At 41.2% G+C, this 22712-nt stretch overlaps 2 protein-coding genes across 3 annotated transcripts in view; both read right to left on the bottom strand.

The window, feature by feature from the left end:
• FAXDC2 (fatty acid hydroxylase domain containing 2) overlaps window positions 1-22712 on the bottom strand; it is an 881086-nt gene that overhangs the window by 383098 nt on the left and 475276 nt on the right. The gene's annotated exons all lie outside the window — the stretch shown is intronic.
• Window positions 1-22712, bottom strand: part of PCCB (propionyl-CoA carboxylase subunit beta) — an 89057-nt gene that overhangs the window by 20352 nt on the left and 45993 nt on the right. Inside the window, exon 12 of the mRNA XM_068131854.2 lies at window positions 12991-13091. Coding sequence (XP_067987955.2) covers window positions 12991-13091 — 101 coding nt within the window. The remainder of the gene's footprint in view (window positions 1-12990; window positions 13092-22712) is intronic.

Here is a 22712-nt window from a genome sequence, read left to right on the forward strand (position 1 = left end):
GTGTGTGGAGTAGAGAAAAGGTAAAAGGGGAATTATTGTGAAAGTAGGGTGGTGGGATAACAACCATACAAACAAGTGGTGGGTGAATGGGATAATAGCAGAGGAAAGACAAAGATTGCAACCTGAAAATGAGAGGTGAGTATGGGGAGGATAGATGGGCATAGAAAAGGGAAAGATCATGCGAGTAAGAAAGACTAGCCCATCTGGTGAGAAGTACTGAATCAGGCAGAAAAAAAGGAATGGTGAGCAGCAAGTCTGTATTTTGAAAGGTTAACAGGGAAGGGGTTAGTGGAAGAATGTGTGCAATCCTGGAGAGGCTTAGGGCTGAAATAGCATGGCAGAAAGCCCGGAAGAAAGGTGGTATTAATCAGAGGCCACCAACCTGTTGGTGGAGAGAAACTGAGATATTGGCTCTGTGGAAAATGCTGATGTTGACTTTTTTATTTCACAGCATCTATGAGTCACAGATTAGAAAGTGATACTCAATCGAGGTACAGAGAAATACCTTGTAGGCAATGAGAAGTTGAGATGTATTGGGGACTTGGCATAATGGAGAGGATGCCCAGTATTAAACTGACTTTGGAAGCCTGCGTGGAAATGTAGTATTCCCAGGAAAGGTTGTGTCTGATGGTGAGGCCCAGTTGATAATCAAGGAGTTGGGTTGGCACAACAAGGCTGCCGGAAAGAGTAAGGATGCAAGGCCTGCATGGGTTTAATAGCAAGTCTGGAGTGTTGCACCAGCATCTGATGCTTTCCAGGTCTGTTGACAATAATGCAACTGCTGATGAGGATCAGTGAATTGGACGGTATCATATTGCATAATGTGGAAGCACGCTGTAATCATGGCATTAGCCATGTTACAAGGCTCTTAAACGTGAGAAGGGGAACCGTTTATGACCTCAAAATACATTATCAAGCCACTGGATCAGCAAAAGATATGCCAAGAAGTGGACATCCCAGGATAACGACTCCCGCTCAGTACCGATACATTTGTATGACCCATATATGCAATCTGTTTCAAACTGTCCAGAGCACTGCAAACATTCCCTGGACCTCATAGGATAAGTGTCAACACCGTCTTGAGGAGACTCTGTGATGCAGAGATCTGTGCTCACCATCCTGTTCAGCAACCAAGACTTGCACCGTGACACATCCAAGCACGCTTAGTGGTCAAACCATCACCTCCACAAACATGGGAAAGTGTTATATTCAGTATATAATCCAGTTTTCTCCTTGAAAGGCATGATGGACATGAATGGGTCTACAGAAGACGCAATGAGCAATATGCCTCAGTCTGTATCCAGGAAGCTGCAAATTTTGGAGGTGGAAGTGTAATGATGTGGAGTGGTCTTGCTGAAACTTTTCACACTAACTTGATCCGTATACCTGGCAATCTGATGGCAGATCTATACATTAATGAGATCTTACAGCAATAAGTGTGTCATACTCTTCAACAACATGATCCAAAAATCAGGCTTCTTGAGAAAGTGACTTTTAACACAGGTGAAACAGGCTTCTTGAGAAAGTGACTTTTAACATCAGTGAACGAGGCTTCTCGAGAAAGTGACTTTTAACACAAGTGAAAGAGGCTTCTTGAGAAAGTGACTTTTAACACAAGTGAAATAGGCTTCTTGAGAAAGTGACTTTTAATATCAGTGAAATAGGCTTCTTGAGAAAGTGACTTTTAACATAAGTGAAATCGGCTTCTTGAGAAAGTGACTTTTAACATAAGTGAAATAGGCTTCTTGAGAAAGTGACTTTTAACATAAGTGAAATCGGCTTCTTGAGAAAGTGACTTTTAACATCAGTGAAGGAGGCTTCTTGAGAAAGTGACTTTTAACACAAGTGAAAGAGGCTTCTTGAGAAAGTGACTTTTAACATCAGTGAAGGAGGCTTCTTGAGAAAGTGACTTTTAACACAAGTGAAAGAGGCTTCTTGAGAAAGTGACTTTTAACATCAGTGAAGGAGGCTTCTTGAGAAAGTGACTTTCAACATAAGTGAAATAGGCTTCTTGAGAAAGTGACTTTTAACATAAGTGAAATAGGCTTCTTGAGAAAGTGACTTTTAACACAAGTGAAATAGGCTTCTTGAGAAAGTGACTTTTAACATCAGTGAAGGAGGCTTCTTGAGAAAGTGACTTTTAACATCAGTGAAGGAGGCTTCTTGAGAAAGTGACTTTTAACACAAGTGAAAGAGGCTTCTTGAGAAAGTGACTTTTAACATCAGTGAAGGAGGCTTCTTGAGAAAGTGACTTTTAACATCAGTGAAGGAGGCTTCTTGAGAAAGTGACTTTTAACACAAGTGAAAGAGGCTTCTTGAGAAAGTGACTTTTAACATCAGTGAAGGAGGCTTCTTGAGAAAGTGACTTTTAACACAAGTGAAGGAGGCTTCTTGAGAAAGTGACTTTTAACATAAGTGAAATAGGCTTCTTGAGAAAGTGACTTTTAACACAAGTGAAAGAGGCTTCTTGAGAAAGTGACTTTTAACATCAGTGAAGGAGGCTTCTTGAGAAAGTGACTTTTAACACAAGTGAAAGAGGCTTCTTGAGAAAGTGACTTTTAACATCAGTGAAGGAGGCTTCTTGAGAAAGTGACTTTTAACATCAGTGAAGGAGGCTTCTTGAGAAAGTGACTTTTAACACAAGTGAAATAGGCTTCTTGAGAAAGTGACTTTTAACATCAGTGAAGGAGGCTTCTTGAGAAAGTGACTTTTAACACAAGTGAAAGAGGCTTCTTGAGAAAGTGACTTTTAACATCAGTGAAGGAGGCTTCTTGAGAAAGTGACTTTTAACATCAGTGAAGGAGGCTTCTTGAGAAAGTGACTTTTAACATCAGTGAAGGAGGCTTCTTGAGAAAGTGACTTTTAACATCAGTGAAGGAGGCTTCTTGAGAAAGTGACTTTACACATCAGTGAAAGAAGCTTCTTGAGAAAGTGACTTTTAACATCAGTGAAAGAAGCTTCTTGAGAAAGTGACTTTTAACATCAGTGAAAGAGGCTTCTTGAGAAAGTGACTTTTAACATCAGTGAAGGAGGCTTCTTGAGAAAGTGACTTTTAACATCAGTGAAAGAAGCTTCTTGAGAAAGTGACTTTTAACACAAGTGAAAGAGGCTTCTTGAGAAAGTGACTTTTAACATCAGTGAAAGAGGCTTCTTGAGAAAGTGACTTTTAACATCAGTGAAAGAGGCTTCTTGAGAAAGTGACTTTTAACACAAGTGAAAGAGGCTTCTTGAGAAAGTGACTTTTAACACAAGTGAAAGAGGCTTCTTGAGAAAGTGACTTTTAACACAAGTGAAAGACGCTTCTTGAGAAAGTGACTTTTAACATAAGTGAAAGAGGCTTCTTGAGAAAGTGACTTTTAACATCAGTGAAAGAGGCTTCTTGAGAAAGTGACTTTTAACATCAGTGAAAGAGGCTTCTTGAGAAAGTGACTTTTAACATCAGTGAAAGAGGCTTCTTGAGAAAGTGACTTTTAACATCAGTGAAGGAGGCTTCTTGAGAAAGTGACTTTTAACATCAGTGAAGGAGGCTTCTTGAGAAAGTGACTTTTAACACAAGTGAAAGAGGCTTCTTGAGAAAGTGACTTTTAACATCAGTGAAGGAGGCTTCTTGAGAAAGTGACTTTTAACATCAGTGAAAGAGGCTTCTTGAGAAAGTGACTTTTAACATCAGTGAAGGAGGCTTCTTGAGAAAGTGACTTTTAACACAAGTGAAAGAGGCTTCTTGAGAAAGTGACTTTTAACACAAGTGAAAGAGGCTTCTTGAGAAAGTGACTTTTAACATCAGTGAAAGAGGCTTCTTGAGAAAGTGACTTTTAACATCAGTGAAAGAGGCTTCTTGAGAAAGTGACTTTTAACATCAGTGAAAGAGGCTTCTTGAGAAAGTGACTTTTAACATCAGTGAAGGAGGCTTCTTGAGAAAGTGACTTTTAACATCAGTGAAGGAGGCTTCTTGAGAAAGTGACTTTTAACACAAGTGAAAGAGGCTTCTTGAGAAAGTGACTTTTAACATCAGTGAAGGAGGCTTCTTGAGAAAGTGACTTTTAACATCAGTGAAAGAGGCTTCTTGAGAAAGTGACTTTTAACATCAGTGAAGGAGGCTTCTTGAGAAAGTGACTTTTAACACAAGTGAAAGAGGCTTCTTGAGAAAGTGACTTTTAACATAAGTGAAATAGGCTTCTTGAGAAAGTGACTTTTAACATAAGTGAAATAGGCTTCTTGAGAAAGTGACTTTTAACACAAGTGAAATAGGCTTCTTGAGAAAGTGACTTTTAACATCAGTGAAGGAGGCTTCTTGAGAAAGTGACTTTTAACACAAGTGAAAGAGGCTTCTTGAGAAAGTGACTTTTAACATCAGTGAAGGAGGCTTCTTGAGAAAGTGACTTTTAACACAAGTGAAAGAGGCTTCTTGAGAAAGTGACTTTTAACACAAGTGAAAGAGGCTTCTTGAGAAAGTGACTTTTAACATCAGTGAAGGAGGCTTCTTGAGAAAGTGACTTTTAACATCAGTGAAGGAGGCTTCTTGAGAAAGTGACTTTTAACACAAGTGAAATAGGCTTCTTGAGAAAGTGACTTTTAACATCAGTGAAGGAGGCTTCTTGAGAAAGTGACTTTTAACACAAGTGAAAGAGGCTTCTTGAGAAAGTGACTTTTAACATCAGTGAAAGAGGCTTCTTGAGAAAGTGACTTTTAACATCAGTGAAAGAGGCTTCTTGAGAAAGTGACTTTTAACATCAGTGAAAGAGGCTTCTTGAGAAAGTGACTTTTAACATCAGTGAAGGAGGCTTCTTGAGAAAGTGACTTTTAACATCAGTGAAGGAGGCTTCTTGAGAAAGTGACTTTTAACACAAGTGAAAGAGGCTTCTTGAGAAAGTGACTTTTAACATCAGTGAAGGAGGCTTCTTGAGAAAGTGACTTTTAACATCAGTGAAAGAGGCTTCTTGAGAAAGTGACTTTTAACATCAGTGAAGGAGGCTTCTTGAGAAAGTGACTTTTAACACAAGTGAAAGAGGCTTCTTGAGAAAGTGACTTTTAACACAAGTGAAAGAGGCTTCTTGAGAAAGTGACTTTTAACATCAGTGAAAGAGGCTTCTTGAGAAAGTGACTTTTAACATAAGTGAAATAGGCTTCTTGAGAAAGTGACTTTTAACATAAGTGAAATAGGCTTCTTGAGAAAGTGACTTTTAACATAAGTGAAATAGGCTTCTTGAGAAAGTGACTTTTAACACAAGTGAAATAGGCTTCTTGAGAAAGTGACTTTTAACATCAGTGAAGGAGGCTTCTTGAGAAAGTGACTTTTAACACAAGTGAAAGAGGCTTCTTGAGAAAGTGACTTTTAACATCAGTGAAGGAGGCTTCTTGAGAAAGTGACTTTTAACACAAGTGAAAGAGGCTTCTTGAGAAAGTGACTTTTAACACAAGTGAAAGAGGCTTCTTGAGAAAGTGACTTTTAACATCAGTGAAGGAGGCTTCTTGAGAAAGTGACTTTTAACATCAGTGAAGGAGGCTTCTTGAGAAAGTGACTTTTAACACAAGTGAAATAGGCTTCTTGAGAAAGTGACTTTTAACATCAGTGAAGGAGGCTTCTTGAGAAAGTGACTTTTAACACAAGTGAAAGAGGCTTCTTGAGAAAGTGACTTTTAACATCAGTGAAGGAGGCTTCTTGAGAAAGTGACTTTTAACATCAGTGAAGGAGGCTTCTTGAGAAAGTGACTTTTAACATCAGTGAAGGAGGCTTCTTGAGAAAGTGACTTTTAACATCAGTGAAGGAGGCTTCTTGAGAAAGTGACTTTTAACATCAGTGAAGGAGGCTTCTTGAGAAAGTGACTTTTAACACAAGTGAAAGAGGCTTCTTGAGAAAGTGACTTTTAACATCAGTGAAGGAGGCTTCTTGAGAAAGTGACTTTTAACATCAGTGAAGGAGGCTTCTTGAGAAAGTGACTTTTAACATCAGTGAAGGAGGCTTCTTGAGAAAGTGACTTTTAACATCAGTGAAGGAGGCTTCTTGAGAAAGTGACTTTTAACATCAGTGAAAGAAGCTTCTTGAGAAAGTGACTTTTAACATCAGTGAAAGAAGCTTCTTGAGAAAGTGACTTTTAACATCAGTGAAAGAGGCTTCTTGAGAAAGTGACTTTTAACATCAGTGAAGGAGGCTTCTTGAGAAAGTGACTTTTAACATCAGTGAAAGAAGCTTCTTGAGAAAGTGACTTTTAACACAAGTGAAAGAGGCTTCTTGAGAAAGTGACTTTTAACATCAGTGAAAGAGGCTTCTTGAGAAAGTGACTTTTAACATCAGTGAAAGAGGCTTCTTGAGAAAGTGACTTTTAACACAAGTGAAAGAGGCTTCTTGAGAAAGTGACTTTTAACACAAGTGAAAGAGGCTTCTTGAGAAAGTGACTTTTAACACAAGTGAAAGACGCTTCTTGAGAAAGTGACTTTTAACATAAGTGAAAGAGGCTTCTTGAGAAAGTGACTTTTAACATCAGTGAAAGAGGCTTCTTGAGAAAGTGACTTTTAACATCAGTGAAAGAGGCTTCTTGAGAAAGTGACTTTTAACATAAGTGAAATCGGCTTCTTGAGAAAGTGACTTTTAACACAAGTGAAATAGGCTTCTTGAGAAAGTGACTTTTAACATCAGTGAAGGAGGCTTCTTGAGAAAGTGACTTTTAACACAAGTGAAAGAGGCTTCTTGAGAAAGTGACTTTTAACATAAGTGAAATCGGCTTCTTGAGAAAGTGACTTTTAACATCAGTGAAGGAGGCTTCTTGAGAAAGTGACTTTTAACATTAGTGAAAAAGGCTTCTTGAGAAAGTGACTTTTAACACAAGTGAAATAGGCTTCTTGAGAAAGTGACGTTTAACATCAGTGAAGGAGGCTTCTTGAGAAAGTGACTTTTAACATCAGTGAAGGAGGCTTCTTGAGAAAGTGACTTTTAACATCAGTGAAAGAGGCTTCTTGAGAAAGTGACTTTTAACATCAGTGAAGGAGGCTTCTTGAGAAAGTGACTTTTAACATCAGTGAAACAGGCTTCTTGAGAAAGTGACTTTTAACACAAGTGAAAGAGGCTTCTTGAGAAAGTGACTTTTAACACAAGTGAAAGAGGCTTCTTGAGAAAGTGACTTTTAACATCAGTGAAAGAGGCTTCTTGAGAAAGTGACTTTTAACATCAGTGAAACAGGCTTCTTGAGAAAGTGACTTTTAACACAAGTGAAAGAGGCTTCTTGAGAAAGTGACTTTTAACATCAGTGAAGGAGGCTTCTTGAGAAAGTGACTTTTAACATCAGTGAAAGAGGCTTCTTGAGAAAATGACTTTTAACACAAGTGAAAGAGGCTTCTTGAGAAAGTGACTTTTAACATCAGTGAAGGAGGCTTCTTGAGAAAGTGACTTTTAACATCAGTGAAAGAGGCTTCTTGAGAAAGTGACTTTTAACATCAGTGAAGGAGGCTTCTTGAGAAAGTGACTTTTAACACAAGTGAAAGAGGCTTCTTGAGAAAGTGACTTTTAACATCAGTGAAGGAGGCTTCTTGAGAAAGTGACTTTTAACATCAGTGAAAGAGGCTTCTTGAGAAAGTGACTTTTAACATCAGTGAAGGAGGCTTCTTGAGAAAGTGACTTTTAACACAAGTGAAAGAGGCTTCTTGAGAAAGTGACTTTTAACATCAGTGAAAGAGGCTTCTTGAGAAAGTGACTTTTAACATAAGTGAAATAGGCTTCTTGAGAAAGTGACTTTTAACATCAGTGAAAGAGGCTTCTTGAGAAAGTGACTTTTAACACAAGTGAAATAGGCTTCTTGAGAAAGTGACTTTTAACATAAGTGAAATAGGCTTCTTGAGAAAGTGACTTTTAACACAAGTGAAATAGGCTTCTTGAGAAAGTGACTTTTAACATAAGTGAAATAGGCTTCTTGAGAAAGTGACTTTTAACATAAGTGAAATAGGCTTCTTGAGAAAGTGACTTTTAACATAAGTGAAATAGGCTTCTTGAGAAAGTGACTTTTAACACAAGTGAAAGAGGCTTCTTGAGAAAGTGACTTTTAACATCAGTGAAAGAGGCTTCTTGAGAAAGTGACTTTTAACATAAGTGAAATAGGCTTCTTGAGAAAGTGACTTTTAACATAAGTGAAATAGGCTTCTTGAGAAAGTGACTTTTAACACAAGTGAAATAGGCTTCTTGAGAAAGTGACTTTTAACATCAGTGAAGGAGGCTTCTTGAGAAAGTGACTTTTAACACAAGTGAAAGAGGCTTCTTGAGAAAGTGACTTTTAACATCAGTGAAGGAGGCTTCTTGAGAAAGTGACTTTTAACATCAGTGAAGGAGGCTTCTTGAGAAAGTGACTTTTAACACAAGTGAAAGAGGCTTCTTGAGAAAGTGACTTTTAACATCAGTGAAGGAGGCTTCTTGAGAAAGTGACTTTTAACATCAGTGAAGGAGGCTTCTTGAGAAAGTGACTTTTAACATCAGTGAAGGAGGCTTCTTGAGAAAGTGACTTTTAACATCAGTGAAGGAGGCTTCTTGAGAAAGTGACTTTTAACATCAGTGAAAGAAGCTTCTTGAGAAAGTGACTTTTAACATCAGTGAAAGAAGCTTCTTGAGAAAGTGACTTTTAACATCAGTGAAATAGGCTTCTTGAGAAAGTGACTTTTAACACAAGTGAAATAGGCTTCTTGAGAAAGTGACTTTTAACATCAGTGAAGGAGGCTTCTTGAGAAAGTGACTTTTAACATAAGTGAAATAGGCTTCTTGAGAAAGTGACTTTTAACATAAGTGAAATATGCTTCTTGAGAAAGTGACTTTTAACACAAGTGAAAGAGGCTTCTTGAGAAAGTGACTTTTAACATAAGTGAAATATGCTTCTTGAGAAAGTGACTTTTAACACAAGTGAAAGAGGCTTCTTGAGAAAGTGACTTTTAACATCAGTGAAAGAGGCTTCTTGAGAAAGTGTCTTTTAACATAAGTGAAATATGCTTCTTGAGAAAGTGACTTTTAACATCAGTGAAGGAGACTTCTTGAGAAAGTGACTTTTAACATCAGTGAAACAGGCTTCTTGAGAAAGTGACTTTTAACACAAGTGAAAGAGGCTTCTTGAGAAAGTGACTTTTAACATCAGTGAAGGAGGCTTCTTGAGAAAGTGACTTTTAACATCAGTGAAACAGGCTTCTTGAGAAAGTGACTTTTAACATCAGTGAAAGAGGCTTCTTGAGAAAGTGACTTTTAACATCAGTGAAGGAGGCTTCTCGAGAAAGTGACTTTTAACATCAGTGAAAGAGGCTTCTTGAGAAAGTGACTTTTAACACAAGTGAAAGAGGCTTCTTGAGAAAGTGACTTTTAACACAAGTGAAGGAGGCTTCTTGAGAAAGTGACTTTTAACATAAATGAAGGAGGCTTCTTGAGAAAGTGACTTTTAACATCAGTGAAGGAGGCTTCTCGAGAAAGTGACTTTTAACATCAGTGAAGGAGGCTTCTTGAGAAAGTGACTTTTAACATCAGTGAAGGAGGCTTCTCGAGAAAGTGACTTTTAACATAAGTGAAGGAGGCTTCTTGAGAAAGTGACTTTTAACATCAGTGAAGGAGGCTTCTCGAGAAAGTGAATTTTAACACAAGTGAAAGAGGCTTCTTGAGAAAGTGACTTTTAACATCAGTGAAGGAGGCTTTTTGAGAAAGTGACTTTTAACATCAGTGAAAGAGGCTACTTGAGAAAGTGACTTTTAACATAAGTGAAGGAGGCTTCTTGAGAAAGTGACTTTTAACATCAGTGAAGGAGGCTTCTCGAGAAAGTGACTTTTAACATCAGTGAAACAGGCTTCTTGAGAAAGTGACTTTTAACATCAGTGAAGGAGGCTTCTCGAGAAAGTGACTTTTAACATCAGTGAAGGAGGCTTCTTGAGAAAGTGACTTTTAACACAAGTGAAAGAGGCTTCTTGAGAAAGTGACTTTTAACACAAGTGAAAGAGGCTTCTTGAGAAAGTGACTTTTAACATCAGTGAAGGAGGCTTCTTGAGAAAGTGACTTTTAACATCAGTGAAAGAGGCTTCTTGAGAAAGTGACTTTTAACATCAGTGAAGGAGGCTTCTTGAGAAAGTGACTTTTAACATAAGTGAAATATGCTTCTTGAGAAAGTGACTTTTAACATCAGTGAAAGAGGCTTCTTGAGAAAGTGACTTTTAACATCAGTGAAAGAGGCTTCTTGAGAAAGTGACTTTTAACATAAGTGAAATATGCTTCTTGAGAAAGTGACTTTTAACACAAGTGAAAGAGGCTTCTTGAGAAAGTGACTTTTAACACAAGTGAAAGAGGCTTCTTGAGAAAGTGACTTTTAACACAAGTGAAAGAGGCTTCTTGAGAAAGTGACTTTTAACATCAGTGAAAGAGGCTTCTTGAGAAAGTGACTTTTAACATCAGTGAAATATGCTTCTTGAGAAAGTGACTTTTAACATAAGTGAAATATGCTTCTTGAGAAAGTGACTTTTAACATCAGTGAAGGAGGCTTCTTGAGAAAGTGACTTTTAACACAAGTGAAATATGCTTCTTGAGAAAGTGACTTTTAACATAAGTGAAATATGCTTCTTGAGAAAGTGACTTTTAACATCAGTGAAGGAGGCTTCTTCAGAAAGTGACTGAACACAAGTGAAACAGGCTTCTTGAGAAAGTGACTTTTAACACAAGTGAAAGAGGCTTCTTGAGAAAGTGACTCGATACATGATCTTCAAAACAAAATTCACGATGTTCTTGGCAACGTTCCAAGACATATTTGGGGAAAAATCAGTAGAGAACCTATCAGTGAGATTACAAAAGTGTGGGAGAAATGTGGGATCTTGTGTGGAATTTTAATTATTTCTATAAGAAAATGTATTGACTGAAACATCAAATATGGGAAAAAGGTAATATCTATATTTGTTATTAAAAAATGGCAAGTTAAAAACAGATAATTACTTTTCAGACCGTGTATGTACAAGATATAAAACAAGGAATGAATACCTGGATATGATGTAATATTTGCAAAATATTGCATCACCTTTCAAAAAAATCAACAAAAGCAAGGCACTTCTTTCATATGCAGCATGTGGCTGCAGGAAGCATCGTTTCCTGGGAGCACAGAGTGCCGCTGATGCACCACTACCCCCCCCCCCCCTAAAATTTGGTAAGGTAGAACAGGAATTGGAATTTGGCCATGGTGCTACAGTACATCGCTTACTCTTTACTCTTTGCAAAGGCCACTGGTATATTTAACATCCACACATCACAGCGGCAGAGTCGAGGCTGTTCATATGTTTCTCAACTTTCTCGGGTGAAAAAGTCATTATGTATGAGGAAGTAGGAGTTGGGGGTGAGGAGTGGGGTTATGTGGGGGCAGTGGGACGGGTTAGGTATTTTGAGCTTTCCAGAATACTTCATGAGTTAGACCACATTTCAATTATGCTGTGGCACTTCTTGCCTTTTCACCATCCATTACGTCAAAGACCGAATGGGTCTGATGCACTATTCTATTCATTGGCAGCCTCTCCAGGCAATCTGCTTATCCTCACCCGAAAAAAAAAAAAAAAAAAAAAAAAAAACAAACATTTGCCCCCTTTGTATTCCACCTGGGGAAATCACTTTCCTCTGTCCATCCAATCTCACCCTTTAATCTAGTAATTCCAGATAGCAACTTGGACATTTCACGTCACTGCTTTTACCTGTCCTTTATAGACTTGATGGTCCATATTCCCCAGATCCACCTGTTCCCCAATACAAAAGTTAGCTTGTTAATCTTCTACTGCCACAATTATTCCCACATTATTGTGGGTATGGCCTGTTGTAGTTTTGGCCCAAGTCTTTCACCAATTGTCTGGCCAGGCCTGAAGTTCGTTATCGAGGCTCATGGAAAACCTAAATTTGTGTTTTATTACTTGCAAAATCGAAGATTTTTCTATAGAGTATATTGGTCGGTTGTGTTTGTGACTCTGTTAGTTTGTCACCGGCCTACAGGTCACAATTTTCAACCGATCTTCACCAAACTTCACCAAGTGGTAGAGTTGGTCAAATGCCAGAAGCCTATTGTTTTTGGGGTCAATAGGTCAAAAGGTCAACATAGGCCAAAGGTCACCAACTTTGCTAAATTTCTAAAATCCTCAATTTTCATCCGATTGACTTGAAATTTGAAGACCACTTGCATATCTGGTCATTGAATTCAAGCACCAATAATTTTTTAGGTCAACAAAGGCCAAATGGTCAACATAGGCCAAATTTCTAAAATCCTCAAATTTCATCCAATTGACTTGAAATTTGAAAAGGACTTGCATATCTCGTCACTGAATTCAACCACAAATTATATTTTAGGTGAACATCGGCCAAAAGGTCAACATAGGCCAAATTTCTAAAATCCTCAATTTTCATCCAATTGACTTGAAATTTGAAGAGGACTTGCATATCTGGTCACTGAATTCAACCACCAAGTATTCTTGAAGTCAACTTAGGCCAAAAGGTCAACATAGGCCAAATTTCTAAAATCCTCAATTTTCATCCAATTGACTTGAAATTTGAAGACCACTTGCATATCTGGTCACTGAATTCAACCACCAAGTATTTTTGAGGTCAACATAGGCCAAATGGTCAACATAGGCCAAATTTCTAAAATCCTCAATTTTCATCCAATTGACTTGAAATTTGAAGAGGACTTGCATATCTGGTCACTGACTTCAACCACCAAGTGTTCTTGAGGTCAACATAGGCCAAAAGGTCAACATGGGCCAAATTTCTAAAATCGTCACTTTTCATCCTGTTGACCCGAGCTTTGATCAAGATTGTAAATTTAAATCTTCATGAAATGGCCAATTTGCTGTATCAATGGTAAACTTTTGGGGGAGGGCGTATTTTGCAAGTATCGTGCTACGCATGACGTTTTCTTGTTTTTAATCCGTTATGTATGATCATCATGCCAGATTACTCTCCAACATGCATTCACAAATATGCAGGAAAATGATGATCACTTCATTTGTAAATAAATCCATCGTTACCTTGCGAGTAATGACAGTTATTTTTGGCACTGTTGCCTCAGCAAAGGCAAAGAGAAGTTTTGCTCCATGCCGGATTATCCCACTGTACTCTTGACTTGTTCCTGTATGCACACACACACACACACACACACACACACACACACACACACACACACACACACACACACACACACACACACACACACACACACACACACACACACACACCATTGCTCAGCTTGGAGTGGAGTACATACAGTCATGATTGGGGAATCCAAATTCACATGCCTTGACTTTTTCACATTTTGTTGTGTTACAGCCTGAATTAAAAATGGATTCAATTAAGTTTTTTTTTTGTCAGTGATCGACACATAATACCCCATAATGTCAAAGTGGAATTTATTTTTTAGAAATTTTCACAAATTATTCAAAAATGAAAAGCTGAAATGTATTGAGTCAATAAGTATTCAACCCCTTCCTTTGTTATGACACTTAAAAGGAAATTAGATGCACCTGAGCTCAATTCGATCATCCTTGAGATGTCTCTACAACTTCATTGGAGTCCACCTGTGGCCAATTCAATAAATTGCATCTTTCACACCTTTCAAAACAAGGTCAAACAATCGACACAGTGCACATCAGAGCAGAAACTCTAACATGAAATCCAAGGAACTGTCCGTAGAACTCTGAGATAGAGTTGTGAGGAGGCATAAATCTGAGGAAAAGTCTAAAACAATAATTTATAGTGTTGAAAGTTCCCAAAAGCACATTGGAGCTTCATCATTATGAAATGGAAACAAAATGGAACTATCCAGAGTCTTCTTAGAGCTCGAGGTCAAACCAAACTGAGCAACAGAGCAAGAAGGCCCTTGGTCAGGGAGGTGACCAAAAACCCAATGACAACGCTGACAGACCTAGAGTTCTTTGTCTGAGATGGGAGAACCTGCCGGAAGGCCAACAGTCTCTGCAGCACTTCACAAATATAGGCTTTATGGGAGAGTGGCCAGATGGAAGCCACTCCTGAGAAAAAGGCACATGACAGCACAATTGGACTTTGCAAAAAGGCACGTGAAAGACTCAGAACAGAGGCAAAAGTTTCTGTGGTTTGATGAGACAAAAATTGAATCCTTTGGCCTAAATGCAAAGCGCTAAATCTGACGGAAACCGAGCATATGCAAAGTGCTACATCTGATGGAAACCGAGCACAGCTCATCACCCATCTATCATCATCCCTAGCATGAAGCATGGTGATGTAGCATCATGCCATGGGGATTATTGTCAGCGGCAGGGTCTGGGAGGCTTGAAAGGATAGAAGAAACAATGAATGGAGCCAAATACATGCAAATCCTTGAGAACCTGCTTCAGAGTGCAAAAGACCTCAGACTGTGGTGAAGATTTACATTCCAACAGGATAATGACCCCAAACATACAGCCAAAGCAACACTGGAATGGCTTCAGAACAAGAATGTGAAAGTCCTTGAGTAGCCTAGCCACAGCCCAGACTTGAATCCCATTGAGAATCTGTGTAAAGACTTGAAGATTGCTGTTCACCGACGCTGCTCTTCCAACTTGACAGCGCTTAAGCAAATCTGCAAGGAAGAATGGGAGAAACTCTCCAAATACAGATGTGCAAAGCTGATACAGACATACACAAGATGACTCAAAGCTGTAATCACTGCCAAAGATGATTCTATAAAGTATTGACTCAGGGGGTTGAATACTGATGCAAATGAGATATTTGTTTCATTTTTTATTATTTTGGAAAAAATTCCAAAAATAAAAATTCCACTGGCATGATGGGATGGGGTATTATGTGTAAATCAGTGACAAAAAAAATCTCAATTTAATCCAATTTTAATTCAGGCTGTGACATACCAAAATGTGAAAAAGTCATGGGGTGTGAATACTTTCTGAAGGCACCATATATCCTATAATAAAAGTAGCACAAAATATTTAATGACAAAAATTAAACACAAATCTACAATCAGGTGATTAAGAATACAAGTGCAATTTGGTCAGGTAGCCAAAGAAGGTAACCCCCCCCCCCCCTATTTGTTGGAGAAAGTGTTTTTATTGTTGATAATTCATCTCTAGCATATGTTTGATGATATCCAGGTGGCTGTGGACTCCTCACCCTCAGGGAGAAATGAGAAAAGTCAGAAAATCCAAGATGGCTACCACAGAATCGGAAAAAAAGAAAATCAACTTTTATTCATATCTTCATAACTAGAAAAGGTGTAAGCATGATTAATATGACCTTTTGTATGTTATCTTACATGTTACTTACATAAGCCTGGTGTTGGCTTAGCGGTTAGGGTGCTGGCTTGGGATCCCGGGATCCTGAGTTAGAATCCCGGTAGATCGCTAAATTAACACCAGGGGGGTTGACTCGGCCTGTCATCCTTCCGAGGTCGGCAAATTGAGTACCAGCTTGCTGGGATGAATGATCCCGGTGTGTACCCCGGTTTAGAATAGGTACACCGTATCCCTGCGCATCGTAAGAGGCGACTACGGGTTGGCGTCAGGAAGGGCATCCGGCCAAAAAAACATTGCCTCAAACAGGGAACCATGATTGTCATGGGGCCCGCAAGGCTAACCCCCGCTGTAGCGGGGAAAATGGCCTTAAAACGCTCATTCATTCATTCATATTCATTCATTTGTATGTTATCTTACATGAGGAATTTGATACCACCATTATTTTTTTCATTAAAAAAGTAAAAAGGCAGCCATATATGTGCAACATATTACCACCATAGACTTGCATCCACAAACTAGAAGCTGGATGCACCAACAGCGCACTCCACATTCAGCACGTACAAATCAGATGGCCACATTGGAAAGCTTGTCCTCAATCACCATTCCGGGCAACTGAGCTTGGAGAAGCTGTATTTGCCTCGGTGTTTTCACGTGAAAACTCTGGAAAGGTTTTGCTCTAATCCAATAGTTTTACATTATCAACTCGGTCTCCCTGCCTTTTTCAGTATTATACAGTGCATTCAGAAAGTATTCAGACCCCTTCACTTTTTTCACGTTTTGTTATGTTGCAGCCTCATGCTGAAATCGTTTACATTCATTTTTTCCCTCATCAATCTACACTCAATACCCCATAATGACAAAGAGAAAACAGGATTTGAGAAAGTTTTGCAAATTTATTAAAAAGAAAAAACTGAAATATCACATTGACATAAGTATTCATACCCTTTGCTATGACACTTGAAATTTAGCTCAGGTGCCTCCCATTTCTCTTGATCATCTTTGAGATGTTTCTACACCTTGATTGGAGTCCACCTCTGGTAAATTCAATTGATTGGACATGATTTGGAAAGGCACACACCTGTCTATATAAAGTCTCACAGCTGACAATGCACATCAGAGCAAAAACCAAGTCATGAGGTCGAACGAACTGCCTGCAGAGCTCAGAGACAGGATTGTGTCGAGGCACAGATCTGGGGAAGCCAACAAAAAATCTCTGCTGCATTGAAGGTTCCCAAGAGTACAGTGGCCTCCATAATTCTTAAATGGAAGAAGTTTGGAACAACCAGGACTCTTCCTAGAGCTGGCCGTCCGGCCAAACTGAGCAATCGGGGGAGAAGGGCCTTGGTAAGAGGTGACCAAGAACCCGATGGTCACTCTGGCTGAGCTCCAGATATCCTGTGTGGCGATGGGAGAAACTTCCAGAAGGAGAACCATCACTGCCACACTCCACCGATCTGGGCTTTATGGCACAGTGGCCAGACGGAAGCGAAACAGTTCAATCTTGGTTTCACCAGACCACAGAATCTTGTTTCTCAGAGTCTGAGAGTCCTTTAGGTGCTTTTTTGCAAACTCCAAGCGGGCTTTCATGTGTCTTTCACTGAGGAGAGGCTTCCGTCTGGCCACTCTGCCAGATCTCATACCCAATCTGCCAGATTTAAAAAGATCTCCAACAATTTGAAATCAGTCATTCGACTGTCCGGAAGATCATCTACAAGTGGAGAAGATTCCAAACAACTGCCAACTTGTTCAGGCCAGGCCGCCCCAGCAAGTTCAGCCCGAGAGCAGACTGGAAGATGCTGAAAGAAGTCTCGAAGAACCCCAGAATGTCATCACGGGACCTACAGGTAGCTCTTGCCACTGTTGAGGTCAAAGTGCACAAGTCTACCATTAGAAAGAGGCTGCACAAATTTCATCTACATGGGAGGTGTGCCAGGAGGAAACCTTTGCTGTCCAGAAAGAACATCAGGGCAAGACTAAAGTTTGCCAATGAACACCTAGACAAAGACCAGCATTTCTGGAACAATGTGCTCTGGACAGATGAGTCAAAGGTAGAGCTATTTGGCCACAGTACCAGAAGACGTGGTTTGTTTGTTTTTTGTTTTTTTTGTATACAAGATCGAGGCTCGTGAAAGAGCGAACATTAATCACACAAAAAGACAAACCGACACATAAAACATATAACATCGGGAGCGGTAGACAAGATGGGGAGAGAGGGGGAAGGACACAAACACATCATTTGAGAGCAGGGACCGAGAGACATGGAGACATCGAGAGATCTGAGAGAGGGCGAGGGCTTTGGGGGGGGGGGGGGGCATGGGAAGGGGGCGGTGGGTGAGGTATAAAACATATGGACACTGCCAGGACTTCCAGGAAAGAAGTTGGAATTTCAAACAAGGTGGATCTGGGGTGAATTAGCGGGGGTAGAAAAGATCAAGGTTTTGGATGGGGGAAGATAAGAGATGGTGGTGAACAGCTGTTTTAAAGACCTGGAGGGAGGAGTGGGATTGAAGGGAGTGAGGGAGTTTGTTCCAGAGGCGGGAGAAAAGAGGAATGAAAGAGTGAAGGTGAGCAGAGAGCCGAGATTTCGGCAGTTTAACCATCAGAGGGTTGCTGGCAGATCTTGTGCGACCTGTAGGAATATTTGGGGGACAGAGCACAGAGAGAGCTGTTTTTGCAAGGCCGGAGAGGAGTCGGTAGAAGACAGAAAGACCACCTACCTGCCTGCGGTGAGTGAGTGAAAGGCCCTCAGAGATAGCTTCATCGCGGGAGATTCCAATAATTCTGAAAGCTTTGGTTTCAACAGCGTGAAGCCGAGCTAGGTGTGAGGCAGGAGCACCGGCCCATAGGGGAGAACAGTATTCCATTGAGCTGCAGATGAAAGCCTTGCATGTGGTGAGGAGCTCAGGTGTGCCGAGGAAGGACTTCGCACGACGGAGGATGCCCAGTCGGCGACTGGCTTTGGAAGCCAGCTTGGAAATGTGGTTTTCCCAAGAAAGATCATGGCAGATAGTGAGACCCAAAAGCTTGAGCGACAGAACTTCTTGGAGAGGATTGTTGAGAAAGTAGATGGGAGGGTTGTCCAGTCGATCTTTTTGGAGAGGCATAGTAAGAGTGTGAGATTTGTCAGGATTGAAAGACATAAATGGTTGGTGAAACGGTTGGTGAAACATGGTTGGTGAAAACCAAAGACAGCATTTGACCACAAGAACCTGACACCAACTGTAAAGCATGGTGGTGGAAATATTATGGTTTGGGGCAGCTTTGCTGCATCAGGGCCTGGGCAGCTCACCATCATAGAATCCACGATGAATTCTTCATTGTACCAGAGGGTGCTTGAGGATAATGTGAGGCCATCTGTCGGGAAGTTGAAGCTCAACCGAAGGTGGACCTTGCAATATGACAATGACCCTAAACATACCAGTAAATCCACCAAGGAATGGCTGAAAAGAAAGAAATTGAGGGTTCTGGAATGGCCAAGTCAAAGCCCGGATCTCAATCCCATCGAGATGTTGTGGGGGGATTTGAAACGAGCTGTGCATGCAAGAAACCCCTCAAACATCGCACAGCTGAAAGAATTCTGCCTGGAGGAGTGGGCAAAAAATTCTCCCAGTCGATGTCAGAGACTGGTAGACAGCTATAAGAAACGCCTACTTGAGGTTGTTTCTGCCAAAGGGGGCAATACCACCTATTAGAGCCAAGGGTGTACTTACTTTTTCCACAGAAGGAAATGGCATCTGTTAATTTTTTGTTGAATAAATTATTGCAAAGTCAATTCTTCATTGTTTTTTGTTCAATTCGATCACCTTTATCTAAAGATACTGTTTAAATGAAGATCAAATATTGATATGTCCACATATGTTAAAAAGATTTTTAAAAACATTTCATGGGGTGTACTTACTTTTTCCACATGCGAAATTTGCATTTATGTTTATTTAAATTATACAATGGACGACAAAATGTAAATGTTGCATGATATTTGTTATATTATATCACTTTTATCTATCAATATTGTTGAAATGAAGATCAAATAGCTGTATGTTGAAAAATGTTGAAAAAGTCAAAACTTTACATGGGGTGTACTTACTTTTTCACGTGACTGTATATTTTATGTATATTTTATTTATATATATATATATATATATATATATATATATATATATATATATATATATATATTGTTGTGGATATGAGAATGGTTTGTTTTTTTTATTGTATAGTAAATTGTTGTAAATATCACCCTCTGAAAAATGTAATGATTCCTTGTAAATACCTCCGTAGTGTAAAGATAAAAAGGGCGTCTCGGTAGTTATTCCATAAACACCACATTGCAGGACCTGATAAAACCCTTGTTCAGTAGCTTATATCTTATTATGTGTCTTAGGGTAAGGCTGTGACTCCCATTAATTTAAATACTCCATTGCACCAAGTGAAATAAGAGTAGATCCCCTTTCATTTCATTTCAATGGCCAACTGCATTTTGGGTGGTTTTCTTCAACCACCATTGGCCACGAGGCAGGGTTGGGGAAGAAAGGCGGGTCCCCACCTCGTCAGAGAGGGGAGGAGTGGCCCGGCCCCGAACAACCAACCAAGCACGAGGGGTTTGGTTTGAGAGGGCGGAGGAAGAGCGATCGGGGAGGTTCGCAAAGGTTCAAGGGTGGGGCTATATATAACCCATGAGAGACGCCCCCAAGAGAGATGCGCTTTTACTGAGACAAGGAGATGAGTCTGAAAAGAGAGGTCCATGACAAGAGCTGAGTTGGTCGTCAGGGGTGGTCAGTGGTTGCGTTGAGTGGTTGCGTTGGTTGCGTTGAGTTGTCGGTGGAGAAAGAGTGGTTGGACAAAAGAAAGAGAGAGGAGAGAACCCGTCACGTCAGACCCCCCACCAGCGCGTCGGCTCCGACCATGATCCGACCCGTGATCCGACCCGTGATCCCGCGCACACGACAGGATCGGTGGCATCAGCGGCCGTCGAGGTCCAGCCCGACGTCCCGTGCGGGATCAAGCTCCAGCCAGCTCCGTGCCGTCCTCCCCCTCCAGCCACACACCTCCTTCCAGCCAATCCACTCTGCAATTCCCCATGTGAGTCGTCTTTGTTTGTTCTGTCCTGGGTAGTAACTAAGTCTGTATAAGCTAGTAATTTTCACTGTGTCACCTGCGTCTCATGTCCCCTGTAAATAATCGTGACTGTTCTTTTTGCTTATGTGTGTAAATAGTAATAAATCCCGTTACTCTTCTGTACGTCTTCTTCCTCTTTGCATTCGGTCGCTTTAGAGTTTTCCAGATTGAGTAGCTGTGGCGCGATACGGCCAACGTTGGGTGAATCGGGTTTAGTGGGGAACAACTGTTTGGCCGCGGGCGGTTATACCTCCGCTCGGTAAAATAACATCTAATCCGCGGACCGTAACAATATATATATATATATATATATATATATATATATATATATATATATATATATATTGTTGCGGATATGAGATTGGCCTCCATCCATATCCGCTTTTAAATATTCCCCTGTTTCCCCAATACTTCCCAACTATCCCCAATCCCCCATTCCCTAGTCCCATTTTCTGTAAACAACACTCTGTAGACCCGACCTTCCCCTATTTCCCCCATTAAATGTCGCATCCAGGTCCACCGCATCTCACGTAGACAACTATAGGACATCTTGCTAGTTATTCTTAGTCTATGTCAGTTAAGGACTCGTTTCCATTAATTCTGACTCTTCGTTGCACCAGATTGTGATTGTATGGCACCGTTAGGAAGTTTAGGACCTCCCAATACCTCCCCGCAGCTCTTCCTCACGGTTCAGCAACAACAACAACAACAACAACAGCAACAACAACAGCAACAACAACGGCGGCGGCGCGGGGAGTGCGCGTCCTCACTCCGGCTTGGTTAGCCGCCATTGAACATGTGCTCCGACGGGGTTACCACGTAGGGGCTCGCTGTCAGCTCCTCGTCAAGGGCGGAGCCCGGTAACCCCCCGCACCCAATAGAAGCGGCGGACCGATTCCATCTGGGGCGGAGCCAACGAGCCGAGGGCGTGTCACTCCCCGCTGAGCATGCGCAGGAAGAGGGAGGTGACGTCAGATACGCGCTGGACTTGAAGGAAGAGAGACGCCACCTCCGAGCGCTGCAATACCTCCCCGCATCTCTGGACCGGACCGTGTTTGATTCTGCCCCTGAGCCAAGGTGCACCTTGTGCTATCGACTGCCTGTCCTTCCCTGCCATCAATCCCTGTGTGTCAGTCTTGTTCCGTTTGTCTGTGGTCTGTCGGGAATAGATAAGATTGTGTCTAAGTGCCCACCTTTTCTGTGCTTTACCTCTTACCTTGTAATCTACCCCTTTTCTGCACCACCAATTATATCCTCCTCCGGAGGTCTTGAGAACTGTACCCCTTGTGTCGTTTCATTTATCCCAGCCGTTGTGTCCTTTCCTTCATTGATTTAGCATAACGCGATTTGGTCAACGTCGGGTGGAATCGGGTAAACTGTGCGAACACGGCGGCCATTCCGCTCGGCCCATCATAACATCAAAGTCGTGTCCGTAACAATTGGTGTCGAGGAGTGAGATCGGACCCGAAGCGCGCTTCACGCGCTCGAAATTATTAACTGTGAAATTTGTTTTGTTTTAAAATAAAAACCCGAATTTTGAAGGTCGCGCTATGGCAGATCAAGACGGCTGGGTTCCGGTAGAGGAGAGTGAGGCAGGGTCGATCCAGGACCAAATTGAGGGACATGAGGAGAGCGAAGCAGTGAGGGCGGCAGGTTCACAAAATGGCGTCCTCGCGCACGAGGTTGCGGGCGCGCAAAATGGCGCCTCGCACATTGCTACGGCGGCCGCACCCGCTGCACAAGTGGGAGGGATGGCCCAAATGCAGGCCCTCATGGAGCAATTTATGGTACAAATGCAGGCGTCCCTCAACCTGCAGAAGGACGATATGAGGGCTAATAGTGAGCAAATGAGGGCTGATAGTGAGCGATTGGGTGAGCGATTGGAGGGCCAAATGGGGGTAATGAGGGACGAAGCGAGGGGTACCGGTGAGGGGTTAGAACAAAGGATGGGGACCCAGATCGGAGGGTTAGGGAGTAGAATAGAGGGATTAGGAAACAAATTTGAGGGATTAGACAATAGATTAGGGGAAATACAGGAGGGGTTAACGGGGGTAGAAAACAGAATGGCCGCTCAAGAGAATCAAATGGAAGGGATGAAATAGGGGTTAGAGGGGTTAGAAAACAGTATGGAAGGCAAATTGAGGGACATGAGGGACCAAGCGGAAAGGGAAGTTAAAAAAATGGGGCAGCAGATAGAGGGGGTCAGAATGGGGGTAGAAACTAAATTGGATGCTCACAGGGAGGAAATGGAGCAGATGAGGGTGGCATCTGGGCAGGAGATGCAAGTGATGGGAGAGGAGATCAGAAGAGGTGTGAGTGAGGAGGTCAGAGGAGTGCGCGAGGAGGTGAGGCACTGTAAGGAGCGCATGGAG

This window comes from Myxine glutinosa, chromosome 1 (assembly GCF_964187855.1).
Source record: "Myxine glutinosa chromosome 1, kmMyxGlut1.1, whole genome shotgun sequence".
Lineage (NCBI taxonomy): Eukaryota > Metazoa > Chordata > Myxini > Myxiniformes > Myxinidae > Myxine > Myxine glutinosa.